This window comes from Sphaerodactylus townsendi, linkage group LG01 (genome assembly GCF_021028975.2).
Source record: "Sphaerodactylus townsendi isolate TG3544 linkage group LG01, MPM_Stown_v2.3, whole genome shotgun sequence".
Taxonomy (NCBI): Eukaryota; Metazoa; Chordata; class Lepidosauria; order Squamata; family Sphaerodactylidae; genus Sphaerodactylus; species Sphaerodactylus townsendi.
Window position 1 is genome coordinate 122,907,913 of NC_059425.1, and position 27,522 is coordinate 122,935,434.

The window sequence follows — 27,522 nt, forward strand, 5'->3', positions numbered from 1 at the left end:
TTTGATTGAAAAGTTAAGATTTATTGCTTTGCATCAATCCATAATTAATCCAGTAATGTGTTTTGGGGTTGGGGGTGGGGGGGTGGGTTTGAGATGTCATGTTTCAGAATGGAATTAACAAACACCTGTACTGTAAAAATGTTCATCCATATTTGTGACTAACATTTTCATAAACATAGGTAGTTGAAAGCAAAACTCTAATTTAATTTAACATGTTTCCATATGGGAGCATCAGAGCTTAAGATCTGCGCAGGAGCGATGATATTGTATCTTGGGTAATATTCAGACTTGGCCAGACTTTTTGTCAAAGCATATTGGATGAGACACCATCAGTTTCATTGACTATTCATGCCCTTATACTCATGAGAATCCAAGGCAACAATGATAATCAGGACAGACCCAAAAACCAGTCCAGTGTAGTGGTCAGTACTTGACGTCACTTAGGATCTGGGAGACCTAGGTATGAATTCACACTCTGCCATGAAAGTTTGCTGGATAACCTTACCCTAATTATTGTGAGGGGAAGGGAATGAGGCAAGACACTTTGAGAACAGTGAGGTGTAAATTAAATAAACACATGAAGAAGTGGCATCCTCTTCATGTTTATCTCATTTGGCTTTGAAGCACCTGTAAAACATTGGCTGAGCCATCTACTCCAGTGATGATCTGATGATAAGATTCTTTAGTCATCAACAAATTATAAAGGAGCTGCAGAAAGTCTGGTAGATGAACAACAGTCCTGGTCAACTCCTGATGTAACACCAGTTCAAAAGCTGCTTTACAATGGATTTAAATAAATCAGATAATAGCAGACAAATGTTGTGACAGTTCACCAGAGCACACTAATACACTCTCTTACTATGAGAAGACTTGCTCTAACCTTCATTTTTTTAATAATAGGCTAGTCCTTCTAGGGTTTTAATTCATAGCAAATAGCTGACTAGGATTAAAGACATGGAGCAGCTAAGGATACCTCGGTTGAAACTTCAGTCAGCAAATACACAAATTAACCCCAAGATTTCACTTCCCGTACCAGGTGACGGGAGCTCCAGTCCAGGAAATGTTGTGCTACATGAAGTATGCTAGTCCTTAAAGTGCCATAAGGCTCCCTTTTTAATTTTGGCATAACAAGCTAACACGGCTGCTCTGGAAATTAAAATGCACAGATGTTGTTCAGCTACTCTCACACGTCGCCGTTGTCGCCATAAAACAACCTGGACTTCCCCTGAAAGACCTAAGAGACCAAGCATCGCAATTCCGCAAAGGTCTCTTATATAGAAATGTAGGCCAAGGTGGGATCACCAATACATTTGCACCTACAGCGGAAAAGAAAAATAATTTGTTAAGTACCAAGGCTTTACCGGCCAGCGAATAGGAAGCGGCATCGCCGGCTCCTGGCTGGGGGAGGGTTCTCTCAGGACTCCGAAGTGAAGCGTCATCATCACACCCCAGTCTCAGCAGTGACCCCTCCGGATGGCCATTGGCCGTCACCGCCCCCCCCCCCACCCACCCCCACCCAACCAAGAGCCACTGACCTCTCCGCGGAGCGCCGACCTCAGACCACCCGGATGCCCAGAGGGCCGCGTGTCGAGCTACTGCCCGCAGAAAGCAACACCCAGTAACCAAGGGCGATACGGGCGGCGCCATCTTGCCGAAGCTCCGCCCACCCCTTCGCCCAAAACTAGCTGTATTGGAAATTAATAATCACGGTCACTGCAACGGCGGCCACCGCTTCAATCAAGGTGAATGCAGCCACTTTCGACTCGGACGCTTAGCCCTCCCTCAGAAAAACTACGAGATCCAGAATGCCGCGCGCGATCCAGAAGGCAGGTAGGAAACAACCGGATGCCATTGCATGCTGGGAAGTAGAGTTTTCCTGCCACAGTGAGCCGAACCAAAGGGTGGCCTGAGATGTGGTTAATACACGTCTCGTGTGGATACAACCCCGTCTATAAATGTGAGGCGAGTTATATTGCTGCTATTGATTTTAAGATATTTTAATGTATTTCTCTTATTATATTGTGTGTATTTTGTTGTATATTGCTTTGTTTGTTGTTTTTTATTGTATACTACATTTAATAAATAATAACAATAATAATAAATAATAAAAATAACTGAAAAAATGAAAATGAAAAACAATCATTGACCAACACAGTCAGAATTTTCAGTACAGATATATCAAAATTTGAACTTGAAAAATGCGCCTCAATAATTATAAATAAAGCACAAATAAAAAACAGTGAAGAAATTCAAATGCTCAATGGCTAAATGAGCAAAAACAACATGAACGAAGCCTACAAATACCTGGGCATTCTGGAACTAGATAACATCAAACATGGTCAAGTTAAAACTGCAGTCAGCAAAGAAAATACACAAAGAGTTAAAAAACACATTGAAGACAAAATTAAATGGTGGAAACACTATCAAAGCCATAAACACCTGGGCCATACCTGTGATTCATTACACTGCTGGCATCATTGACTGGACTCAAGCTGATTTAGACATTTTGGACAGAAAAACCAGAAAATTGATGACGATCCACTACGTTTTACATCCTCATAGTGACACTGATTGATTATATCTGCCCTGCAAAATTGGTGGCAGAGGATTACTGCAAGTAAAACAAACTGCAGAAAAAGAAAAGCATGCTTTTGCAGATTACATCAAGGGCAGTCAACAACCAGCCCTGAAAGAAGTAAAAAAAAATCTGAACTTATTGAAGGTGTCTGCTGCAAAAAAAGAATACTGAAGTAGAACTTTAAAAGAAAGAACAGAAAACTGAATTACATGGTCAATATGTAGATAAAATCAGTGGAAAAGTGGACGTTGCCAAAACATGGCAATGGTTAACATCTGGAACGCTAAAAAAAGAAACAGAAGGATTAATTCTCGCTGCTCAAGAACAAGCAATTAGAACAAATGCAATAAAAACAAAAATAGATAAAACATCTAACAATGCCAAATGCAGATTGTGTACTGAAGTGGATGAAACTGTGGATCACATACTCAGCTCATGCAAGAAGATCGCGCAAACTGATTATAAATTGCGGCATAATTCAGTGGCTAAAATGATTCATTGGAATTTATATAAAAATTATGGTTTTCCCGCAGCCAAGAACTGGTGGAAACATAATACTTATCAAAAATCAGCAAGCCAAATATTGGGCATTTCCCCACTTGCCACGACCCCCGTATGCCCCGCGCTGCTCTCAGCGCAAAGATCATTTATCGACTCTGAAAAGCGCCAGCCACGAGCTTCCACGGGCCGATTGGAAGAGAACCAGAAATGAAGCGCGCTGAGGGGGGCGGATTTATTAACAGCGTCGAGAGGCTGTTTTCATTGTCGCATAGCCTCTGGCGAAAGTAGTGGGGAGTGCCGGGGACCCCGCGCTACTTGCCTACAGTAGCGCGGGGCAGAAGGTAAATGGGGAAAGGCCCATCATGGGACTTTAGAATTCAAACAGATAAAGTACTGGTGCACAACACACCAGACATTACCATCATTGAGAACAACGAAGTGTGGATTATTGATGTTACAAAACCCAATGATGTCCGGGTCGAAGAAAAACAACTTGAAAAAATTACAAAATGTCAAGATTTAAAGATTGAACTGCAGCATCTATGGCACACAGTAGCAGCAGTGATCCCAGTGGTGATCGGTGCACTGGGTGCTGTTCCAAAATCCCTGGGACAGTACTTGCAACAACTTAACACCAATAAAATCACTGTCTGCCAAATGCAGAAAGCTACTCCACTCAGCTCTGCAAACATTTTACGCTGATACATCATGTCTTCCTAAGTTCCAGGGTGGAACTCGAAGCGCAAAGAAGGCCAACACCAACCAGTGATCCGACGGTTGTGATAAAATGTGTTTGTTGTTTTTGTCAATAATAATAATAAATAATATGAGGCATACAGGCTGCAAGCACAGTATTTCTTTAAAAATATGTCATTAATATCGTTAATATCTTTACTTATTCTGTGTCAGAGAACTGCAACTCTTCTGTACCACACTTCATTAAAAACGGTCGTTACAGACTTATAAGTACATTTGTGGAATTGCCAATTCTGGCTTGGGAAATTCCTGGAAATGTTAGAGGAGATGCTTAGATAGGGTCATCTTTGGGATGGCAAGGAACCTCAGTGAGGTATAATGCCATGGAGTTCCCATTTTCTCCAGGGGAATTGATCTTTACAGTCTGGAATCAGTGATAATTCTGGGAGAACTTCCAGCCCCACCTGGAGGTTGACAACCTTTGACGCGTGTCAGTAAAGTTGAAAAGCTTATGCAAGATCACTGGTGGTCCCATTCCTCTATTTTTTAACAAGCTTGTTTCCAAGTAAGCTTGTGAGAGTTTGCAGCCCTAAAGCCGATTCGCTGAACACAGGAATTTGGAGTTAGATCTTTGATGTACTATGGTTAGTATTTTCTGTTTTGACCGGTGTTGGCTGTCAGTAGTCAGGTAGGAGGTCTTTCACATCCTCTACAACTTGATCCTTTTATCTGGAGATGCTAGGATAGGTGAGGCCTGGAGATCTCCTGGAATTACAGCTTGAAAAAAACGGCTGCTTTGCAGAGTAAAACCTATGACATTATTATATCACACTGAGGTCCCTCCCTTGCTCAAACCCTGCCTTCCCCCAGGGTCCACCCTTAAATCTGCTGGAATTTCCCAACCCAGAGCTGGCAACCCTAGACACTGAATCTGGGATCTTCTATTAAAAAGTGCATATTGTTCCACTGAGCCACAGCCCCTCCACCAACTTGCCTGTAATATTATTTAACGCTCTTATGCAGTTTGACCAGGAAGTACATTCTTCCTTTGTCTCTCAAGACTTGTTTATCCCACCCTTCCTGTAAGGAACTGAGGGTGGCAGTTGTGATCCCCCCCCCCTTCCCCACTGTATCCTTGCATCAACCCTGTGTGTTAGGTGAGATGGAGAGCGTAACTCTCCCAAAGTCAGAGGCTGATTCCGCACGGGCCAAAAACAGCAGTGTGAAAATGGTGTGAAAATGGTGTAAAAGGATTTAAAACAGTGTAAAAGGGTTTATACTGTTTTCACGCCATTTTCACACTGCTGTTTTTGGCCCATGCAGAATCAGCCAGAGTCTCTTCAACTCACTGGCTGATCCAAGTGGCAAAAGTGTAGCATGGGAGAAGGAAGTAATAATCCCCCCCCCCCCCATTCCTGCTGCTACTGCCTGACCCCACCTTCTAGTGATGTGTTGGTTAGATTGTAGGGCTACCATCTAGGAGGATCAGGTTTGAATCCACACTCTGCTATGGAAGCTTGCTGGGTGACCTTGGGTCAGACACAGCCTCACTGGGTTGAGTTGTGAGAATAAAATCGAGGAGAGAAGAATGATGTAAGCTTCTTTGGGTCTATATTGAGGATAGAAGTAAATATATAACAAGTCTTATACTGGCTCCAGGCAGGAGGGGGGGTGCCACCCCCTATGTGTCCCTCTCCACTGACTCCTGCACCTCATTGGAGCCAAGATGGCAGCATAGGCATATTCTCCCTCTCCACATTTTGCTTCCTTAGGTCCAAGGAGGTGCAGAATGCCTCTAGAAGCTGTTGGAGCTGGGTGGCAGCAGCAGGTGAGATGGCACACACCTCCTTCCATGCTGCTCCAGGGCTAGGCTGCATACCCTTCCTGAGACCCAGTCTGGAAGGCAGTGACAGTTGCAAGTCATGCCTGTTGCCTCACACATTTTGGTACCCCAGGCAATTTTTAGATTTCTTAGGCAGAGAACTATTCCTGATCATGACAGATCAGGATTCTGAACTCAGGTTCCCCCGATTCAAGACAAACACTTTAAAGCCTTTTCCTGAATAAGGGTGTGTGGTATTGTATCTGTAGACTTTCTGCCCTCACACTTTTATCCCACTATTTAACAAGTTACATGACGTGTATTTTCTATAATGCTCAGCTTGAATAGGGTGGTGACCATCCCACAGGGAATGTGAGATGCTACCTGGGATACGAAGGTATGGCCGTATGTGTCTGTGAATGTCACTGAGTATAGCCTATAAAACACTGCCATGCTTGTTTTATTCATCAAAAGAACTTCATCAACAGATCTGCATGTGTTGATAACACACAGCACTCATAGCATACATAATCATGCCTATACAACAAATGGCACTACCATTTCAATATCAAGCTTTCTTTCATAATTCATGACAAAGGTTCTGGTTCAGTTTACACCAGATTCATGTGTCTGGGGAGGGGCTGCGACTCAGAGCATCTACTTGGCATATATAAGGACCTGGGTTAAATCCCTAAAATCTCCAGTTAAAAAGAATCAAGTAGGAGGTGATGTGATGAAAAGGACTGAAGAGAAGCCTGACTGTATTGTGGATCAGATTTGCACCTATTTTCAGTTTGCCTTTATCTAGTCCAGGGGTAGGGAACCTTTAACACTCAAAGAGCCATTTGGACCCGTTTTCCACGGGAAAAGAAAACACTTGGAGCCGCAAATAATTTTTGACATTTAAAATAAAGATAACACTGTATATATTGGAGTTTTTTACCTTTTACTCCACTCATTCTGAGAAGCGCATGGATGCACCCGCCCTGCTGCCTGCAGGGTGGGCAAGGATGGGGCCAGCGGCTCGGCCTTGCTGGCGGTCGGGAAAGCACCCACCCCACTCAAACAAGGCGGGCGAGAGGGGCCGCCCAGTTGGCCACGCATTGGTCCCGCCCTGCTGCCTGCAGGGTGGGCAAGGATGAAACCAGTGGCTCGGCCTCGCCGGCTGCCGGGAAAGCGCCCACCCTGCTCCAACAGGGCGGGTGAGAGGGGAAGCCCAAGGCGCGGCCCAGCCGCCCGCGGGCAATTGGTGCGCCCGTCCTGCTCCCTGCAGCGCTGGCAAGGATGAAGCCGGTGGCTCGGCTCGTGGAGCCGCAGTGCAAGGGCAGAAGAGCCGCATGCGGCTCTCGAGCCGCAGGTTCCCTACCCCTGATCTAGTCCTATCATGTGTATTGTACTTAAAAACACCTACAGAAGAAGTGTATTTCCACACAACAGTGGGAGTTGTAATTCTTCAGAACAGTTCTTCAGCATTCCTACTTAACATGGAAGCATCTCCCCCTTTTTCTTCATTTTAAAAAAATCTGAACTGGTACTTTCTTTTAATTGCACTTTCATGGTGTTGATGAAGTGGTCAGGCCAGCTACTCACTAGCTTATTTTAGACTGAAGAACAGCTTTCAGCTTTATGTAACAACAGCAGTTCCCCAATACTTCCATGCACTGAGTACAGGTTGATTTCCAACTGAAAAGTTATTTGAGCAACTTAAAACCCACAAATCCTCTATGTACTTACGTGGAAGTAAACTCCTATGACCTCAGTAGCACTTGCTTTTGATTTGACCTGTAAAGGATTTAGGGGGATGGACACGGCTAAGTGGTAAAGTACTTGCTTTCAATACAAGGTCCCAGATTCAAGCTCCAGCATCTCTAGCTTGAAAGGACCAGGCAGTAGAAGATGCGAAAGACCTCTGCCAGAGGCTTTGAAGAGCAGCTGCCAGTCTGACAGTACTGATCTTGATGGACCAGTGGATGGATTCAGTAAAAGGCAGATTCATGTGTGCGATAATTTTGTTAAGATTAAAGATGAAAGCTTGGCATATCTGTACCTTCTAATTCCAGCTGACTGAAACATTATGCTTCAAACATTTTCCCTTACTTACCAAGAACCTCATTTATAAGAAGGCTGTGATTACCTTATGAGAACTGCCTCTTTGCCCAAAGAACCACCTTTCTGTATAGCAGCTTCACCACTTTTGCTCTCTGACCTTTCTGTTACATTTGGTCATTTGCAGCCAATCATAGGGCTTTCTGGATGGTACCTCTGCATTTGGAGGATAGACTGCTATGCGAATAGCCTTTTAGGTGAGTTTTCATGGCAGCTGAGTTTTGGAGGGCTTTCTGCTGAATCTTGGATCTTTTATTGAAAGCTACAGAATTTTGTATGAGTACATTTGGCATGGTTTCACAGTGTGTCCTGTCTTAATGGTTTTCACTGGTGTATGTTTGCATATGATATGAGCACCTGACTCAAGGAAAAGACAGTTTCCAATTAAATAAATAAATAGCGATTGTCCCTAAAATAAATTTTTGCCAAGAAAGTGCAATACTCTTATGATAATTTTGGGAGGGGGGTATTAAGGAATTGAGTTATTGCCAGTGTGGTGTAGTGGCTAGAGTGCTGAAGTAGGAGCCAGAAGACCTAGGTTCCAATCCATGCTGTTCTGAGAACCTCACTTTGTGGCCTTCAGTTGGTTACATACTTGCAGCTACACAAGGTTGTTGGAGGAGGCAATAGAGGAGAGGAGAATGGAGTCATCCACTTCAGGTTCCTATAGGGGAGAAAGACAGGATATGAATGAAGCAAATAATGTATTGATTTGTGCCTGAATAGGTCAGCTTCAGTTGCTGGCCAGGGCCAAATTACTACACTGTGTTCCTTTTGCAGTTCAAAAGTCTAAAGCAGAATTCGAAAAACCTTTTAAATCTCTTTCACGGGTTGCCCTAGCAGTCTCCTTGACTTCATTTACAGGTTTTTTTTCCTAGCATGACCTGAACCATAGAGTGCAACTTCAAGCATCCTGCACGCTTCTTTAACAGTCAGCAGGTGGAACTATTGATTTAGCTACCTCTGCTGTAATGAACCAGCAGGCCTGAGCCCCAGAAACTAATACCAGACATTTGGAATGTCAAAAAATCACCAGGCACAGCAGTATCAACTGTGCCACCCTGAAGTGGAGTTACACCCTTCTCATTCTACTGGCTTCAATAGACTTAGAAGGGAGCAACTCTATTTAGGATGTGTATGATGTGAATCTAGCAGAATGTAGCAGAAGCTGCCATGCATTTGGGCCTGCTTTGTCAGATGCTAGTCCCCAAGGGTTTCTGTCTCAATAAATATATTTAAGCAACCACCAGACTTTGCTTTAATTGATAGGCATGACTATTCCTCTCAAATTTGCCAGAATAGAGTTAAACCAGTATACATAAGCTAGCACCGTCACATTCACTATATACTTATATAAAAGAATTTTATATATATAGGGGGAGTAATTTTGTACTATTGCCTCCCTTCAAAAATGTAGTTCCAGTTCTGCTATTCTACTTAAATTGAATTCAGAATGAATTGTATCTTCTAAGACTGTTACCCAGATATTTTTTCAGAAAAAATAAAACACTTGATTGAATTCCCAGTTAAGAAATTCAAGCATCAAAAAGGGTGTTACCAGCTCATATAGAAACTAGTATTGATTTGTTGACTACATAGCTTATGCTGATTTAATTTTTCCTGTATTTTGAAATCAGTCTTGAGTCTCAGTGAGAAAGGAGTGCTATAAAGTTAAATACCGTAAACAAATACCAGATTTTGTCTGTGCATGTTCAGGAGTAGGGAGAATGAGCATACAGATGCCTCACTTTGGCCATCTGTTACAGTATCCTGTCAATTCAGTGGTGGTAGTGGGGGGTGGGGGATCAGTGGAGTATTTTCCCAAAGTCCTTCTTCTTTGCATCCCATCCTATGCTATGCACATCACACCATTTGAAAGCTGTGCACATAACTCCCTAAGACACTAAGGAAAAATTTTATTTGTAAAGCCTCCTTCAGCATAAGTTTTGAATTGGCACCTTTTCCTAGATCCCAGAGGAGATGCCTTGCCCCTGAAAACCATGAGTTGGCAATGAGTGCGCTTTTATCATGTGTTGCTGTGACCAGATATCTGCTGGATAAGTCCGATCCATTTCTCAAGTGGAGAGGTGTCTGCAGATTGTTTTACAGTGCAGTGCTCATCTGAGTTGTATCTCTCTAGCGCACACACAGGCACACAGAAGTCCACTGAAGTGAATAAGTTTAGAAGGCAACTGTTCTTAGGATTGTACTGTTATGGAACAATCATAAGCAGGTCTATTCAGAATCCTACTCAATGGGGCTTATTCCCAGAGAAGTAGCTGGAGGATAGGGTGGCAGGCTATCCTGACATTTTTCACAAATACACACAAGCAGACATACAATTAAGGAGTTGTACTATGAAAATGTAAGCCCTGTTACACCCTGCTAAATCCATTGAAGTCAGTGAACTTAGAAGAGGGTAACTGATTAGAGTTGCACTGTTATAGACTGACATAGGTCAGTCCGTATTAAAAATCAGATGTGTGTTTTTCAGGTGGAGGCAAATGAACTTCCAAGGTGTTAGATGGGGTGGTTGCAGAATACACAGTCGCGGTTGGAAAACCAAGGGATGTCTCTAGAGGAGATCTATTACATGCTGCTCATCTACAGAATCCAAGGCAGACATTAGCACACAGACACCTGTCTGCCTACTTATCAATCTAGTGACTAGTCTTTCCTTCCTTCCTTAGAAGCTGTGTGCTGTCAGATTCCATTGGAGAAGAGAGGGAATGCCACTGATTCCTAACACTGGTGCCCATGTGTTCATACTGCCCGCCAGTGGGTTTTCTGGCACCCATTTGGTTCTTCCTTGAAGTATCTTTTCTCCAAAGCAGATAGATACTTTTGGCTTTCCTCTGCTTCACAGGCATAGGAACTGTTCCCGAAGAAGCAATGGAGCAGTACCTTTCCCATCTGCATGCAGTATATATTCAGAAATAGTTGTCCTTAATTGTAGAAGAGGAATACCGGAAACCACACAGCCCGGAAACCACACAGGACCCCGGAAGAGGAATAGTTTGGATTTATATCCCTCCTTTCTCTCCTGAAAGGAGACTCAAAGGGCCCTACAATATCCTTTCCCTTCTCCCCCCCCCCCCCAACAAACACCTTGTGAGGTGGGTGGGGCTCAGAGAGCTCTGAAGAACTGTGACTAGCCCAAGGTCACCCAGCTGGCATGTGTTGGAGTGCACAAGCTAATCTGGTTCACCAGATAAGCCTCCACAGCATAAGTGGCAGGGGGAATCAAACCTGGTTCTCCAGATTAGTGTGCACCTGCTCTTAACCACTACACCACATTGTAAAAGGATGTTTGGCTTGCAACCAAAAACCCCAGAACACCATGTTCCCCATTCCCCTTTTTCAAAATTCCAAGGATACCCACGATCTCAACAAGATTGGAAACCCTTCATGTATGTATACTGTGCAGAAAGGCTACTTTCCTGTGCTTTACTTGAGGAGGGAATATTGTTCCACTTACTATAGAACTGTATAGTCCTGATTTTTATTTCCTGTTGCCTAAAATGATCCTTAAGGAGCAATTCTAATAAGATCTACTTAGAAGTAAATCTCTTTTTACTCAGTGCATCTTACCTCCAGGAAAACACTGCAGCCTTAATCCCTGTGGTAAACCTCTGCGCTGAATAGAAAGGTTTCTGCTTTGCTCTGTAATATGAATTTTTAAGGTTTCCTAAGTAGCATATACATATCTCTATTTATCATTTTACTTGTAAATGTTCTTATGTAAATACAGTAAATACATTTTAAACAGTAATCATGACAAATTAGTTATGTATGTAATCCAGGCAAATTTATGATTTTACATGTCTCATTGACTTCCAATAAAGTTAAACGTGTGCCTAATTTTTCCACTGGAATCAGTGGGACTTTAAAATGTTTATTTTGTTTTTTACTCCATTTTCATTGAAAATAAAATCAACTTTGTATGTACAGAAAAAATAAAAATGAAAAATTTTGATAGATGAACTGGGAACTATGAGATTTGCAAAATATTTAACATTATTTTGTACTATATTATGTACATAGTTTGATAATAATATCATGTCTTTTTATGAATTTTATGAATGGATTTTCTCTTTTTTGTCTCTGAGTTTTTATGAGTTTTGACTCACTCTGAATTTGTTAAATATATCAGCACCTGGGCCCATTTAACAAAAAATTCCAGTACAAATCACTTTGAATTGAACAGATATCTCAAAAAAGCATTGCAATCGTCAGAAGCAATATTTTTAGAAACTCAAACAAGGAAATAAACAACTTCAGAAAAAGTGATTTAAATAACAAATAACTTCTCCTTATAAACAGCTTAGCTCCTTGAGAACAATGAATAAACAAGGAGACGAGAGTCTTCCCCCCGCCCCCCCTTTGCATTATTAACTCTCATCATGATATGAATGGGTGAAATGTCAGGAATAATTGGAGAAAATCACAGCATAATCTTCAGCAACAACATCTGATTTATTTAAATTGTCACTGCTCATTCTTAATAAATCCTCTCTTTAACCTTTTGATCTACAATCCGTAGGCTAAAAACTGTGTTTGTGTGCTGCGCTCATATTCTGTCTTATATGGTATCAACATATTGCATGTGGAATGAAGTAGCAAACTCTGAATCCTGTAGAATCACAGAATCATAGGGTTGGAAGAGACCACAAGGGCCATCAAGTCCAATCCCCTGCCATGCAGGAACACATAATCAAAGCACTCCTGACATACGATCATCCAGCCTCTGTTTAAAAACCTCCAAAGGAGACTCCACCACTCTCCGAGGCAGTGAATTCCACTGTCAAACAGCCCTGATAGGCAGGCAGTTTTTTCCTAATGTTTAGGTGGAATCTCTTTTCCTACACCTTGAATCCATTCCTCCGTGTCCTAGTCTCTGAGGCAGCAGAAAACAAGCTTGCTCCCTCTGCGACATGACGTCCCTTTAAATATTTAAACAGCTATCATGTCCCCCCTTAACCTTCACTTCTCCAGACTAAACCACCCCAGCTCCCTAAGTCTCTTTTTGTAGGGCATGGACTCCAGACCTTTTACCATTCTGGTTGCCTTCCTCTGGACATGTTCCAGGTTGTCAATATCCTTCTTAAATTGCGGTGCCCAGAACTGAACATAGTACTCTGGGTGAGGTCTGACCAATGCAGAGTAGAGTGGTACAATTACTTCCCTCAATCTAGACCAGTGGTGGCGAACCTTTGGCACTCCAGATGTTATGGACTACAATTCCCATCAGTCCCTGCCAGCATGGCCAATTGACCATGCTGGCAGGGGCTGATGGGAATTGTAGTCCATAACATCTGGAGTGCCAAAGGTTCGCCACCACGGATCTAGACACAATACTCTTATTGATGCATCCCAGAATTGCATTGGCTGTCTTGGCTGCCGCATCACACTGCTGACTCATGTTCAGTTTGTGGTCTACTAAGACTCCCAGATCCCTTTCACACGTACTGTTGTCAAGCCAGGTGCCACCCATCCTATATCTGTGCATTTCATTTTTTCTGCTTAAGTGTAGAATCTTACATTTATCTCTGTTGAAGTTAATTTTGTTAGTTCTGGCCCAGTTCTCTAATCTGTCCAGATCATTTTGAATCCTGCATTTTTGAAGATGGGGACAACATTAGCTCTCTTCCAGCGCTGAGACTTCTCCTGTTCTCCAGGAGTTCTCAAAGATTACACCTAAAGATTATAGCAAGTGGTTCTGAGATTATTTCTGCCAGTTCTTTTAATACCTTGGGATGTAGTTCATCAGGCTCCGGAGATTTGAATTCATTTAAAGTATTCAGGTATTCTGGTACTAGCTCTTTATTCTGTGTTGAATTTCCCCTACTGTATATCCTGATCCTTTCTTTTGGGGAAAAGCCAAGGCTCAGAAGACGTTGAGTAGAAGAAGAAGAAGAAGAAGAGTTTGGATTTATATCCCACCTTTCTCTCCTGTAAGGAGACTCAAGGTGGCTTACAAACTCCTTTCCCTTCCTCTCCCCACAGCAGAGACCTTGTGAGGTAGGTGGGGCTGAGAGAGTTCCGAAGAACTGTGACTAGCCCAAGGTCACCCAGCAGGAATGTAGGAGTGCGGAAACACATCTGGTTATGCCTTTTCTCTGTACCGTCTTTCTTGGGGCTGAACCGACCCTGGGGCATGCCTCCAATCACAGCATCTGGGAATTCATTTGAGACAAAATTTGTGCTAAATATAGCTATGAAGATTTCTGCAAGAAAAGCGGTATTGAGAAGATGGGTGCAATCTTGTCTGCATTACTTGGAATATACCTTTCCCATAATGCAGGTCCTTCTTTTCAATTACAAACAGCAGGGTTTTAATTGTGCATCTGTGGGAATGACATAAGCACGCCCGATCCAGCTGTACAATTATAACACTAGACAAAGGAGACAGCGTTGTTAAAGGCACAGTCAAATTTCCAGTGTGGGTCAGACTTGTTCTTGATAGCATACCAGAGTATGAAGTATGTGTTGCTGTATCTCCTTAGTCTAGTAGTGAATGAGGTAGGGAGAGACTTACAGAGCTCTATTAATTTTCTTTTTATATTTCTGCCTGTGAAACAGTGTTACGATCCATTCTGCTCTACCATGCCAATAGTCCTTCATTGCTAGTGAATAATAGGTGGTTTCTTAAGGTACACTAAGGGTGTATATGTCTTGACTGATTTCATACGGAGACAGTTTCTTCAAGTGTTCATCATTCCTGCTGTGAATACAGATGTGTTTACAGAGCATTCACTTCCCTTGCCGCATCATCCCCTGGTTGCAATCCCTGCCCTGCCACTAGAGGGCTTTTCTCAAGCTTTTTAACATTGGCATTTCCTATTGGAGCAAAAAATGTTAGTTGTTCCCATGATCTGACTTCCTCGCTTTAATCTAAGTAAGTCTCTGGCCCCTTTTCTTAGTGGATGTATGAAGTGTTGTCAAGTTGAAGCCAGTTTATGACAACCCCAGAAAGGGGCTTTCCAGGCAAGTGATTGAGCTGGAGGGATTTGTCATTGCCTGCCTCTACAGAGTTTCAAGTAGTGACCCTGCTTACCTTCCAAATTCTGATGAGACTGGGCTAAACCATGCCACCCTCCCTCCTCTTACCTGCCTACCTATCTATTTAATTATGATTAAAACGTTCAGTATAAAATTTCCCTGATGGCGATTTAGTTAATAGCCATTGTCCATATAGTAAACTTGCATTTCCACCCAGGAAGAGGGCACAGAGTGGGACCAATATAGCTCTGTCACTATACGGTGTCAATTATATGCCTGACAAAATATTTCAGTTTTGCAAACTCTGTGAAACTGCTTACTGTTTCACAGAGCTATAATGTCTGCAGGGAGTGCATTCCACCATGTAGAAGCCAGAGCTAAAAAGTCAGGAATTTAGGTAGGGAAATTGCTGCCTTTGGCTCCTGAGATGGGGGAGAGGGAGCACTTTGGAACTTTTGCAGTGCTTCAGGAAGCTTGTTATTCCAGTCAGTGGCATAGTGACCATGGGGAGGGGTGTGGACAGGCGCCCCGAGTGGATGCCGTTAGGGTCACATGGGTGGCAGAAAATTGCCCACACACTCCTCCTCCTTCCCCCCTCACCCTGCCCCACCAGGGCCAGTGGAGGCCGCTGCACAAGCCCCTGCCTGGCCCCATCCGGGGGGGGGGGGGCAGAATGGGGGAGGGGGGGCCCTGGAGCCCATGGGAATGGGCGGAAAACTTGGAGTCTGCCCCAGGCTCCATTTTCCCTAGCTACACTGCTGATTCCAGTCCACAGCCGGTCTGCACATGCACAGTCCCCATGTGGGACTGCACAATATACTGCCAAGATAAACTAAGATAGTCTGACAATATAAACAGGTACCCTTAGCTTTCCACAAACACCCATTTCGGTTTCTCTCCCACAAATGTTTTGATTCATGTAAGTCACACTAGTTAAAGCCATCAGAGATTGCAGGCTATGTACTTTTATCACTAAACATAAATGGCATCACAATGTTATGGGAAATCAGGTGAAAAATGGAGCCAATATTCATCACTTTGAAGGCTACTTAGTATTATAGAAGCCCTCCCAATAATACTAAATTAACAAGGGTAGCTGCAATTATGCAGAAGTGAAAGACACTCCAGATGTTCAAACACACTTCCCTCCGCTTGTAAGTGCAGAGCATAGCAATTCTGACTAATACATGATGTTGTTGATTCATGATCTAGGATTAAGAACAGACTTCTAATTCAGGATCTGAAACTGCTGAATCTCTCTTCAGTGAAATTGTAACTTTTGCTCTTTGGGCTACAAAAATGTCCTGGCCACATTAATCTAGTTGAAGAATGTGTCCCTGGTAGGGATTTACCTGTGAAACAAGCAACTTCTATTCTGATTTACAGTATCTAGAAAGTGTACTAGAAGAGGGTTGGAAGAAATCCTTACAAATATCATCCCAACATTAGAGGCTATACAAAATCTGGATTATATTTTCTGGACATGCAGAAATATTTTTAAATGTATGCATTTATTGTTATGTGCTTACAAAGTCGCCCCCCCCCCCCCCATTATTCTGATTTGGCAGTTTCAGCCATATTACATATAGTCAATCTTACAGTTTAAGACTATTCAAAGTTAAAGAACATTCTTTGACAAATAAGTTTTGCACAATTCGATTTATTTGTTTAGACACATTTCTTAAAATTCTGATGAAAGGCTCTTACAGAAATGATTTTTTCACCAGAGCATGCAAGAATTGTGAAGAGACAGGATGGATTTAGATTCTTTCCAAGAATATGACTAACCTGTTTTATCTGAAAGCCAAGTAACCAAGAACCACTTTACACAAGCACTGCTGAATATAGTGCAATCACTTTTCCAGTGATTTTGGAACACTGACATAATCTTGCATTTGCACCATATTTTATATTGCAAAGTTATCACCTCTTTCAGTAAAGTGTTTACAACCAGGTTAAACAAAGTATGATAATGTGCAGCCTGACGGCAAATTGAATTAGTCACAAAACTGACAGGACACACGACTAGCCCAGTCCTAAGCATGTTTTATCAGAAGATTTAGTGCAGGGGTAGGGAACCTTTAACACTCAAAGAGCCATTTAGACCCATTTTCCACGGGAAAAGAAAACACTTGGAGCCGCAAATAATTTTTGACATTTAAAATAAAGATAACACTATATATATAGGGTTTTTTAAACCTTTTACTCCGCTCACTCTGAGAAGCGCATGGATGCGCCCGCTTTGTTGCCTGCAGGGCGGGGAAGGATGAAGCCAGCGGCCTTGCCGGCTGCCGGGAAAGCGCCCACCCCGCTCCAACGGGATGGGCGAGAGGGGAAGCCCACGGCGTGGCCCAGCCGACTGTGAGCAGTTGGGGCCTGCGGCTCGGCTCATGGAGCCACAGTGCAAGGTCAGAAGAGCCGCATGCGGCTCTTGAGCCGCAGGTTCCCTACCCCTGATCTAGTGGGACTTCCTCCTAAATATACAGCATTAGAAGTTATTCACATAGGCTGCAATCTTAAGGACACTTTCCTACCCCGAACTGTATAACATGGGACTTACTTCTAAGTAAACCTGCCTAGGATTGCTCCTATAATTGTCTGAGCGTTTGGTGGCCATGTTTCTTGCCTATGCTTGGTCTATAATGTGCCACTAGATACTTTCAAATATCTGGTCAATTTACTTCAGGAGTACAGAAATGAGTGCTAGTAAGAACAAAGATGTGTTATAGTGACTAGTAAAAAGGATTTTTTTATGGACTACGTAAGCATTCAGGTAAGAATGATTGTGAAAAATCCCCACTAAGCAGGGTAGGCAGAACTGGTGTACTCACTGTCATAGAAGCCCTACCTAACAATACTAAATTTGAGAGGCACCAGTTGTCACCAACTGTTTTTAACGAGAACACCTTATATTCTGACATCATAATATTTTAAAAAATTAAAATTTTATTTTTAGTTACCTCATTTATACACCCCACCTTTCTTTCTCACTGGAACTCCAAGCAGCTATCTATCAATTGTATTCTCACAACAACCCGGTGAGGTAGGTTAGGCTGAGAGTCTATGAGAGGCCCAAGGTGAGCTTCCATGGCAGAGTGGGGACTCCAACCCAGGATCTCCCAGATCCTCGCCTAGCACTCTAACCTTTACAGTACCCTACACTGAAAAGTGTTGTGTCATAAATGACTTTGTTCTTTGAGAAAATTATTAGGTAGGCTAAATCAATGCTTTTAATTTTAAAATTGCAAAGTTCTCTTACATGACGTGAACAGAAAGGAGCACAGGTGCTAGCAACATCCAGTGTGATCTCCTGGAATTACAATAGATTTTCATATTCCAGATATTGAGCATGGGACCTTCTGCACACGAAACATGTGCTCTGCCTCTTCTTTAAAACTAAAGTCAACATGTTTGCACATGTTTAAGTCTTCCTGCAATGCGTTAGGAGTCTTGAATTGGGAGTTGCTACGGTGGAAGTCAGCAGTTATGCAGGATAAGGCAATGAAAACCAATGGACTTGGGGGTGCCTTATTTTATATATGATCGCAAGTTTATTTTATGTACCAGTATGATTTTAGTGTTAAAGATACAGCTACATTGGAAGCTTGGGAAGAGAGTAACCTTCCGTTTTCTATGATGTATTAACATTCACATGTCTTAACTAGTGCATGAATGGCACAAAAGGCCAATATTTCAAAACGCCTTCTGAGAAATAAGATGAGGGATCTTTTTTTCCCATTAATCCTTTGCCAACTATAGATGATGAGCATCTGAAAGATTAGACCAGCAATCTGTACGACCACTGAAGCCTTCTACCCCTTCCCCCTTTCACTCCCGGCGGGCCCTTAAAGAATATTCTTCAGGCTCTGTTCTCGTTCGCCTCCTCGCCCCGGTTCCGACGGAATTATGGGACTTGTAGTTCACTAAAGTCATGCTTAGGGCAAATGGATGTCACAGTAGACTACAAATCCCATGCATCTTTGCGCGAAAACTAAAGGTTGTGCTCTTTCTCCACGGCGGGCGGCGGCCGGGCCGGAGTGAGGCTTGGGGGCGTCGCTTTGGCTCTTCGACTGCGGGTAATACAGCGCGAGGCGAAGGGCGTCGGGTTGCTTGGGGCATCTGCGCGCCCCCTGCTCGTCGTCTCTCCCCCCCCTCCCCCCGCTGCCTCTTTTCTGCCAGTTTGTTTCTGCGACTCTCCGGCTGAAGTGAGCAGGCAGGGGTGGGCGGGCGGGCGTTGGAAATGGCCGAGACTGTGGCGGACACCAGGCGCCTCATCACCAAGCCGCAGAACTTGAACGACGCCTACGGGCCGCCCAGCAACTTCCTCGAGATTGACGTCTCTAACCCGCAGACCGTCGGCGTCGGCAGGGGCCGCTTCACCACCTACGAAGTCAGGGTCAAGGTGAGCGACGAAGGGGAGGAGGAGTTGCTGCTGGTCAGTCTTCCATTATGGGGCAGGTCTTGTCTGGGTAACCCCCAGGTAGTTCATGCCTTCCTACTCAGACCTCTGACCTCTCTGGTTAATTGGAAGGGCGGTGTATTTTAGACGGAAGAATCCTCTTCTTTCTCCCCCTTCCCATTTATAAGAGCCTGCAACACCTTTTTTGAAGGCCCATTGTGGCTTTCCATCGAAGATGCTGACCTTGCAGGGGAACGGCTGATGTGTCTTCATTATTTCCCTGCATCCCAATAGGTAGGCTTTGGAGGCATGTAGGCTTTGGAGGCACACTTCCCGATGCTTTGGTCTGGTCAGTACCGGCTTGGGAACCTTCCTGTGTAACTCATGTTCAAGGAGAGAGAGAAAGGTATCATATAAATCAACAAACCATGCTGCTAAAGCAGACTTGTAGTTGTAGGTGTGGGAGGAGGTTTAGTTTAACTGTGTCCTTGTGCAAGTCCAGAGAGAACATAGTGTCATGGTAGAGCATAGTGAAGATTTATAGTAAAGATTTTAAGAAATATATATATTTTACTTCTCTGTGAACACATTAAGTTCATCATGTTAGCAGCAGTGCTACGTAATAAGAGTGATACAAACTGGTGGCAGAGTGCCTAAGACAATTCGGGCAGTCTGCAGGGTTACTGATTCAACTAACTTTTCTGCTGCAAAATAAAATGGGTGTCCTGTGTGTGAGAGAGTAATGGAATTTACTCTAGTATAAACTTCTGTGAATCAGTGCTGACTTATCAGATACATGGACTATTAGGATGATCTGTGCGCGCACGCACACACACACACACACACACACAATGGGGCAAAGCCAGGGTGGTGTAGTGGCTAGAGTGTTGAACTAGGATGTGAAAGAATAGACTTAAATTTCTGCTCTGCCATGAAAACTTCTTGAATGACTTTGGGTCAGTCAGACACTCTCAACCTAACCTATCTCACGCAGAGTTGTGAAGATGAAATTAAAAAGTGGACAGTGATGTAAGCTACTTTGGATGTCCATTGGTAATGAAGATGGTGCAGTGGTTAAGAGCAGTGGACTCTAATCGTGAGAACCAGGTTCAATTTTCCACTTCTCCACATGAGTGGTTGACTCTTATCTGGTGAACTGGATTGGTTTCCCTGCTCCTGCACCTGCTGGTGACCTTGGACTAGTACAGTTCTGTCAGAACTCTCTCAGCCCCGCTTACCTCACAAGGTGTCTGTTGTGGGGAGAGGAAGGGAAAAGGAGATTGTAAACTGCTTTGAGATTCCTCTAACAGGAGAGAAAGGGGGAGGTATAAATCCAAACTCTTATAAATATTACAAAGAGAGGCCTGTTTAAAACAACATACAATCAAAAGAATAATCAGTTGTAAACTTATTAAGTGGTTTTAGGCAAGCTTCATTCTTTCTCAGTCCCTGTCTGGCACAGTAATTTATAGACCTGGGCAAAGTAATATATTGACTTGGTTACCACAGTACACTTCTCATATTCACCCTGGAAGAAAGGTGCTTGGAGACTTCCATTGCTTCAGCTAATACAGTCCTCATTCGAGTATTGGGAAAATAATCAGAATCAGCTGTTTACAGTGCTTGGTGTGTAGTAGAAAAGAATGCACATGTTTCTGGTTGGAATGGATTGGACTAATGTTCTTGTACAGAATTAGTTCCAGCACTAACCACCCAGATACTCCTTGAAAGATCACAAGCACAGCATGATAAGTACTTGCTGTTTGTTACTATTATCTTGTAATTGGTGACATATTTGTGGCCAGTGAATACGCAGGTTGTTTGAATCCATCAAGATTACTGGGACCAATGCTGATTCTTCGTCCCCAATGATAAGGTTGTCTCTGCTAACCAACATTCCTGTAGGTAACCAGGGCATATATTCTGTTGAAGAATACTACACATTGACTCTGTTAATCCTGTCCCTGTTAAAAGATAATCTCAGACTGATAGTTTTACTCTGTCAATTGGCTGAAGGCTATTAGGCCTTTTAAATCTGAGAAATAATTGTCAGCAGGCTGCCAGTTGTTAGTTTGGGAAGAACTCAGTAGATCGAATAGAAACTGCCCACCCTACACATGTACTTGCAGGTTATGGGTTGGAATTGAGAAACAATGGCTGAATCCAAAGAATATCCACATGATCAAATGCATCAATTCCTGCAATCTTCACTGGCAATAACATTTTGTCTGAGGCTTCTCTAGCCTTTATGAGCCCTTCTGGTGTATTGAAAGAAACTGTTTGGTTCAGCGTATTGTCGAAGGCTTTCACGGCCAGATTCAACTGGTTGTGGTGGGTTTTCCAGGCTGTGTGGCCGTGGCCTGGTGGATCTTGCATCTTCTGTGTCTGGCATCTTCAGAGGTGTGTTACAGAGGGATCTCTGTGACACACCTCTGAAGATGCCAGACACAGATGCAGGCGAAACGTTAGGAACAAGATCTACCAGACCACGGCCACACCCTGGATAACCCACCACAACCTGTTTGGTTCAACTTTATAACTGAAAACAAGTAAAGAATCCCTTTCTAGTATTTAACATTGTTCTGTTTCCTGCTTTGTATGTTAGGAAAGTTGAGGGTGATAATACAAACTAGATCTAATGTCTTGATATATCTAACAGCTAAGTAAGGAGTAGACCTTTTCCTATCTTAGTGTGATTGCATAAATGTACGTTCATACTTTATTCTTCCCAGCTTCTTAAAGAGTTCCTGGATTCAGTTCTTGATGTTACCAGTCAAAATGACATCCGGTAGGAGGACTAGAGAGGCAGGTGTACTAAACCTTGGAAAGCAGCTGTCAGTTGAAGTAAAGGCTACTGATCCCAATGCTGTGACTTTCATAAGAGCTGTATAAGAGGAACTTCACTTTAGAAACTGTCACAGTGGCATCCTTCTTCCTGTCCTCAGCCCCACCCCCCAGTAAAATCAGAGTGCTTTTTAATTTGAATTGTAAATTAGTTGCACTCTGTGAGTATGTTAGGTGGTTCTGTATGAATCTGTTGCCGCCCTTTCATTTTTACCCTAACCAAAAAAACTCAGGGCCTTATGTCAAATGTGTGCTGTATGTTCCATGCTGGGATCTTACACTCTGGCCCTGAGGCCCAGATGGATCAGGAGAGGGAGCTTAAACCTTCCTCCTGCATCATTTTTCCCAACCTTAAATGACCTGGCTTGGGGGAAAGAGACTATTTGACCTGTTGTAGAAAACTATACCTCAGCAGACTCTTGACCAAATAAAAATTGTAAAAAGAACTGTTGCTGCATCCTTCGTACAAAGTATCTCCAGATATAAGGATGATTCCTGAAATGACAATGCTGCAGTATGTGTAGGCACCAAGGTAACTTCAGTTTTGGGTTGCAAATGTTGCTTGGAATACACTTTGTCTATCTAGTTTATCATTGGGTGCTGACACTTAGATTGCAGTTTAGTTCAAAACATTACTGGGCTCTTAGTACCCCCCATATACCATCTGGTCTGTTTTAATCTTGACCACTCGATGTAGCTTGGTGGAGAGCATTCCCTAATCTTTGACAGTAAGCTGAGACTTGAATAAACATTTCAAAATGGGAAGCAGTGGATTGTGGGTGGCTTCCTTACATTCATCAGTAGGGTATGAATCCAGATTCTTCGTCTATATTAAGTTTCCAGCATTTGCAATAAAAGTAGCAAAATAATGGAACCTCAGGTATACCCTGTTCAGGATAAAGATGACAGGAGATTTGTGAATTCATCCTCCATTTCCTGGACCATCTTTGTTCTAGAGTGAGTGGAGCATTTTAAAACAAAGATGGTCCAAAAGATGGTGGATAAATTTACAAATCTCCTGTTGTCTTTGTCCTGAACAGGTTATGCTGGTAAAGCCAGAATTTAACCTAGAACTTCAAATGAGATTTTTTCAAGAGTGTATTTAGAAGTTGCTTGCATGTGCTTCCTTAAGTAGCCGTTAAAGTATTAGTAACCATTACCTTTTGCTTAGTGTCCTTCACTTGGTTCCTGTGTGTGTGCATGTGTGCAGGGGAATGTTTCCTGGTTGTTTAAAAAGCCATAGTCAATGTATGCACCTTAGTCTTCAGAATATCATAGAACAGAAGAACCTGTTTGGGTCAGAGTGGGGACAGGAGAGAGAAGGAAAGGGGAGAGGATCTGTAAGTGCTAGCAAGAGAAGGAACTTCTTTCTGGCATTCTTGTCTACTTCCTTTTGGGCGAAAGAGTGATGGACTAGACTCTACAAAGGGAGAAGTAACATGTTTGCTGCCCTGTATGTCTGTGACAATGAAACACTTGGCTTCTTGTGTCTCAGTTGGAGAATGTTGAAAAATATCTCTCCTGTGTATTGTCGAAGGTGTTATGGGGTTTCTGGGCTGTATGGCCGTGTTCCCGTAGCATTTTCTCCTGACGTTTTGCCTGCATCTGTGGCTGTATGGCAATGTATGGTAAGCCGTGTTCTTACCATACAGCAAAGGAATCACTGATCATATAGGGAAACTGATAAAGAAACATAACCTCTAAACAATCTGCAGACCCACTAAGAAAATTCAGCAAATGTTACGTTCACCAAAGGATAAGAGGGATCCTCTAACCTCTGCAGGAGTCTACTGCTTACTGTACAGCTGTGGACAAGTCTACCTACGAACCGCGAAATGCAGCACCCAGACACAAATCAAAGAACACGAAAGGCACTGCAGACTAATTCAGCCAGAAAAATCAGCAATAGCAGAACACATGATAAAGTTGGACACAGAAAGTTATCTGAAAACACAGAAATTCTGGGCCACTCTGACAACCACTACATCAGACTACACAGAGAAGCCATTGAAATCCACAAGCACATGGACAATTTCAACAGAAAGGAAGAAACCATGAAACTGAACAACATTTGGCTACCAGTACTTAAAAACACTAGAATCAAGACAATGGTTAGTGAACACCACTGAAACACAGGATGTCTCCAGGCAGGAAGCAATCAAATGGATTAAAATGCCAGGCAACTACTATGCAGGTGCCCTCACTAATTGATTATGCAACTTTATTGTTACTTACATATGCTAAAATGGGTGGATTCCACTCAATACATGCAAATCACACTTGCAAATTGCACCCTTCACACTTGTTAACCAATACAAATGGTTCTTTCTCCCACCCTGGACATTCCACAGGTATATATACTCCACTTGCTTTACTACCATCAGATCCTCTGAAGATGCCAGCCACAGATGCAGGCAAAACGTCAGGAAAAAATGCTATTGGAACACGGCCATATCTCTCCTGAGGGTAATTTTTGGATGTGTGTATCTTGTCAGTGAAGTGTAGAAGATATATCCTGTTAACTCTACTCCACAGATATTCTATGCTGTCTCTCTCCTTATGAGCCTGATTGAATTATGGAGTTCAAATGACTTGAGGTTCTAGTGTAAAGTTCCTTTTTGTGTGTGTCCTTTTCTTTATTTTAAATAGATTCCTGTTTCAAATTTTGAAGCTTATTTGCTAGCCATAGTGAAGGGAGCTTGCTCCCCTCCCTATTCAGTGGCTTTGTAATTAAAGACAAAATAATTATATTCAATATGGTATCTGGAGTCTGCTTTGGATTAACAACGTAAACAAATTGAATTCTTGCAGTCAATGACTTGTATCACCACGAGAGGTTTAGTGGGCCTACCCAAGCAAATTTTCTCCCAAAACTCCACACTGATGAAAGCAATGGGATTTTTGTATTCCTTTTATGCCATTTATACATGTATTGCAGGGAGCCCTTAAGTGGCTCAGAATCCCAAGGCTAAAACTAATTTGTAGACTACACTTGATTTGAGAGCTTAGAAGGCTTTGTAGCAATGGCTGGTACCAACTACATGAATCTGCACACAACTGGAGTACATTGCCTTCACAAAAGACAAGGACAAATACATTTCTATGACTTTACTTTATAAAGTTACTATTGATTCTTCTAATGGAAACCCCTTTCTGTGTAAGCCTCAAATCAGATACTTAAAAGCTTTTATTACATTTACCACTTAACCTGTATTAACTTTTAATACAAAGCACATGGATTTAATTCTTCCTGTTCAAATCTTTAAAGGTAATTGCTACCCTAAACATTCCATTCAAGAAAAGCTTCATTGATAAGTTGTTATAATGCTCTCTAACTAAATACAAATCCTGTTCTTACCCTTTTGGCTTTCCATTACGAAAGACTCTAGATGCTGTATTAGTGAAAAAATTGAAGGTGAGGAAGGCATAAAACTTCATTTTAATAGCACTTCATACTTCCTTTTATGTGAAACGGGTGATAATGGTAACTGCAGATGTGCAGTAACGTCTGCGGATTTTCAGTTAAAGACATGCTTTGTATTTTACAACAGGAGAATCTATATGCATGCTTGCAGTAACTTTTTAAAAATGGTTGATTTTAATATTGGGATATTGGACAAGTGGGTGTATCTGTAGACAGTTGCCAGGGTTTGGATTCTCTGCTAGTTATTTGTTGATGGAAAAAGTTACATTTAACAAGACTGATGATGGAGGGCATAGATATATAATGAGTGTGGATTAAAGAAATTGCCCGGATTGGTTTCTTGGGAAAACCTTTGAAACTTGTTGACTTGTTGGAAGATCCCTTTGGAAGACTACCTCATATAGAATATTGTGTCCTGCAATGGCAAACCAGATTGGGGCTCACTGCCTTTGGGGGCGTCATCTCAACTAGCCATAATGGCTGGTAGACCTCCATGGGAAATGCCATCCAATCACAGCCAACTTATGGTGCCACCACAGGGTCCTCAAGACAAGACAAATTCAGAGAGATGGTTTGCCACTGACTGCCTCTGATTGGAGAGATCTGGCTAGCCTGGGCCATCCAGGTCAGGGTCGACACATTTAGGATTGATAAAGTTAGGTCCCCTTTAAAACCATGTGAGCAAATGGCAATTGCTGTGTCTTGTGGCCATGAATTCCAAAAGATCATTCCAGAAGATATGGAAGGGGTAGACCTGATCTGTTGTCCCTAAACTTCCATTAGAGGGACTCCGAGTTTTGGTCTTATGGGAAAAAGAGGCCATTCAGTATACCATGCATGATTTTATAAATCCCAATCAGATCTATTCCTTCAGCTTCAAAACTGAGAGGCCCCAAATAATTTAATTGAAAGTATAATATTTACCCATAAATGATATGAACGTATTCTATTCACTTCACTTGTAGCCTGCCTTTCTCACTAAGATTCAACTATAATGTGAGAATGCCATGAGTGTTGCAGTAACTTGGGACAATAGAAGAAAGCCTTGCTATGGATTTGTTGTCTGGCTTAAGCAGAAATGACTAAAAGTGACTTACCTATATTTATTTCGATACCTTTATCTTGCTTTTTCTCCTTTGGGCAATTTATAACAAAGCAGCTTAATACACTGTTTCCCCCTCTTCTATTGTATCTTCATAACCCTTCTAAGGTAGGTTAAGCTTAGCCTGACCCTTTTGCCCACCCTCAAGGTCACTCAGTGAGCTTCTGTGGTAGAGTGGTGATTTGAACCTGGGCCTCCCAGATACTAGTCTAGCACTTTAACCATCATGCCTTTCTAGTTTGCTTCTAGTTTTGTTGTTGTGACCAGTTAGCATTGGACAGAATAATGTCTTCTATTAGTTAAAAGACCTGAGTTGGCTTTTGAGTTTAAAAATCTGCATCCTCAACTGGAACAAAGCATGTTTCTTATTTCTAAGAAAAGCTACTAGTATAGATTGTTGCTCACCTCCAGCATAGTAGCTGCTATACTAGTCTAGATTGAAGCCTTGCCTTCTGCCATTAAAGTTAAGTGATGGTCACAGAGGTTTATTCTTGAAGGCATCCTTCCTACTAAATTGCAGAAAGACTGATGAGTCCAAGTTCCATGGGCAATTAAAATTCTTACTTGTGGACTTCATTGAGGCAGGCACCTGGCGTCCTCAGAAGGCAAATGGCATTAGAGTAAGCGCAAGAAGAAACTTGAAACCCAGGGACAGTTTTAGAAGTTTGCATTTTGACATCTCTAGGAATTGAGAAGGGGTGAACAGTGGTTCTCTGGATGGATTCCAATCAGTATTCTAAATTCTTTCAGCAGTTTGCTAAGGAAAGAGTATGATAACAGCATAAAAATCTAATGCAGAGTTGTTGAAATAGGCTTTTCAGGATCTAGGGAAGACAGTAATGTGGAATAGACATCGGCTTGTATCTAGTATCCCAAAGCAGGCACACAGAGCTTGCGCCCCAGAAAGGCATCAAGCACTACAGCATCTGGAGGAGAACTCACCTCCCCTTATTTAGTCTCTTGATCATTTGTTTCCTCGCCATGGGCTTAGTAGAACAGAAGTTGATGGAAGTCCAAGCGAACGGACAACTACTTGATGTGCGTAATG

The 27,522-nt window shown here is 42.5% G+C and overlaps 2 protein-coding genes across 3 annotated transcripts in view; one reads left to right on the forward strand and one right to left on the reverse strand.

Moving 5' to 3' along the window:
• Positions 1–1,662, reverse strand: part of AFG1L (AFG1 like ATPase) — a 78,144-nt gene extending 76,482 nt beyond the window's left edge. Inside the window, exon 1 of the mRNA XM_048493185.1 lies at positions 1,536–1,662. Coding sequence (XP_048349142.1) covers positions 1,536–1,647 — 112 coding nt within the window. The 5' untranslated portion in view covers positions 1,648–1,662. The remainder of the gene's footprint in view (positions 1–1,535) is intronic.
• A 33-nt stretch (positions 1,663–1,695) lies between these two features.
• The window catches only part of SNX3 (sorting nexin 3), a 36,079-nt gene continuing 10,252 nt past the window's right edge, over positions 1,696–27,522 (forward strand). The window contains exon 1 of one of the 2 annotated variants that reach the window (XM_048493247.1): positions 1,696–1,830. In XM_048493247.1, the coding sequence (XP_048349204.1) occupies positions 1,747–1,830 (84 nt within the window). In that variant the 5' untranslated portion in view covers positions 1,696–1,746. Of the gene's footprint in view, positions 1,831–18,708; positions 19,108–27,522 lie in introns of those variants that run through there. The other variant, XM_048493238.1, reaches the window with a different exon arrangement.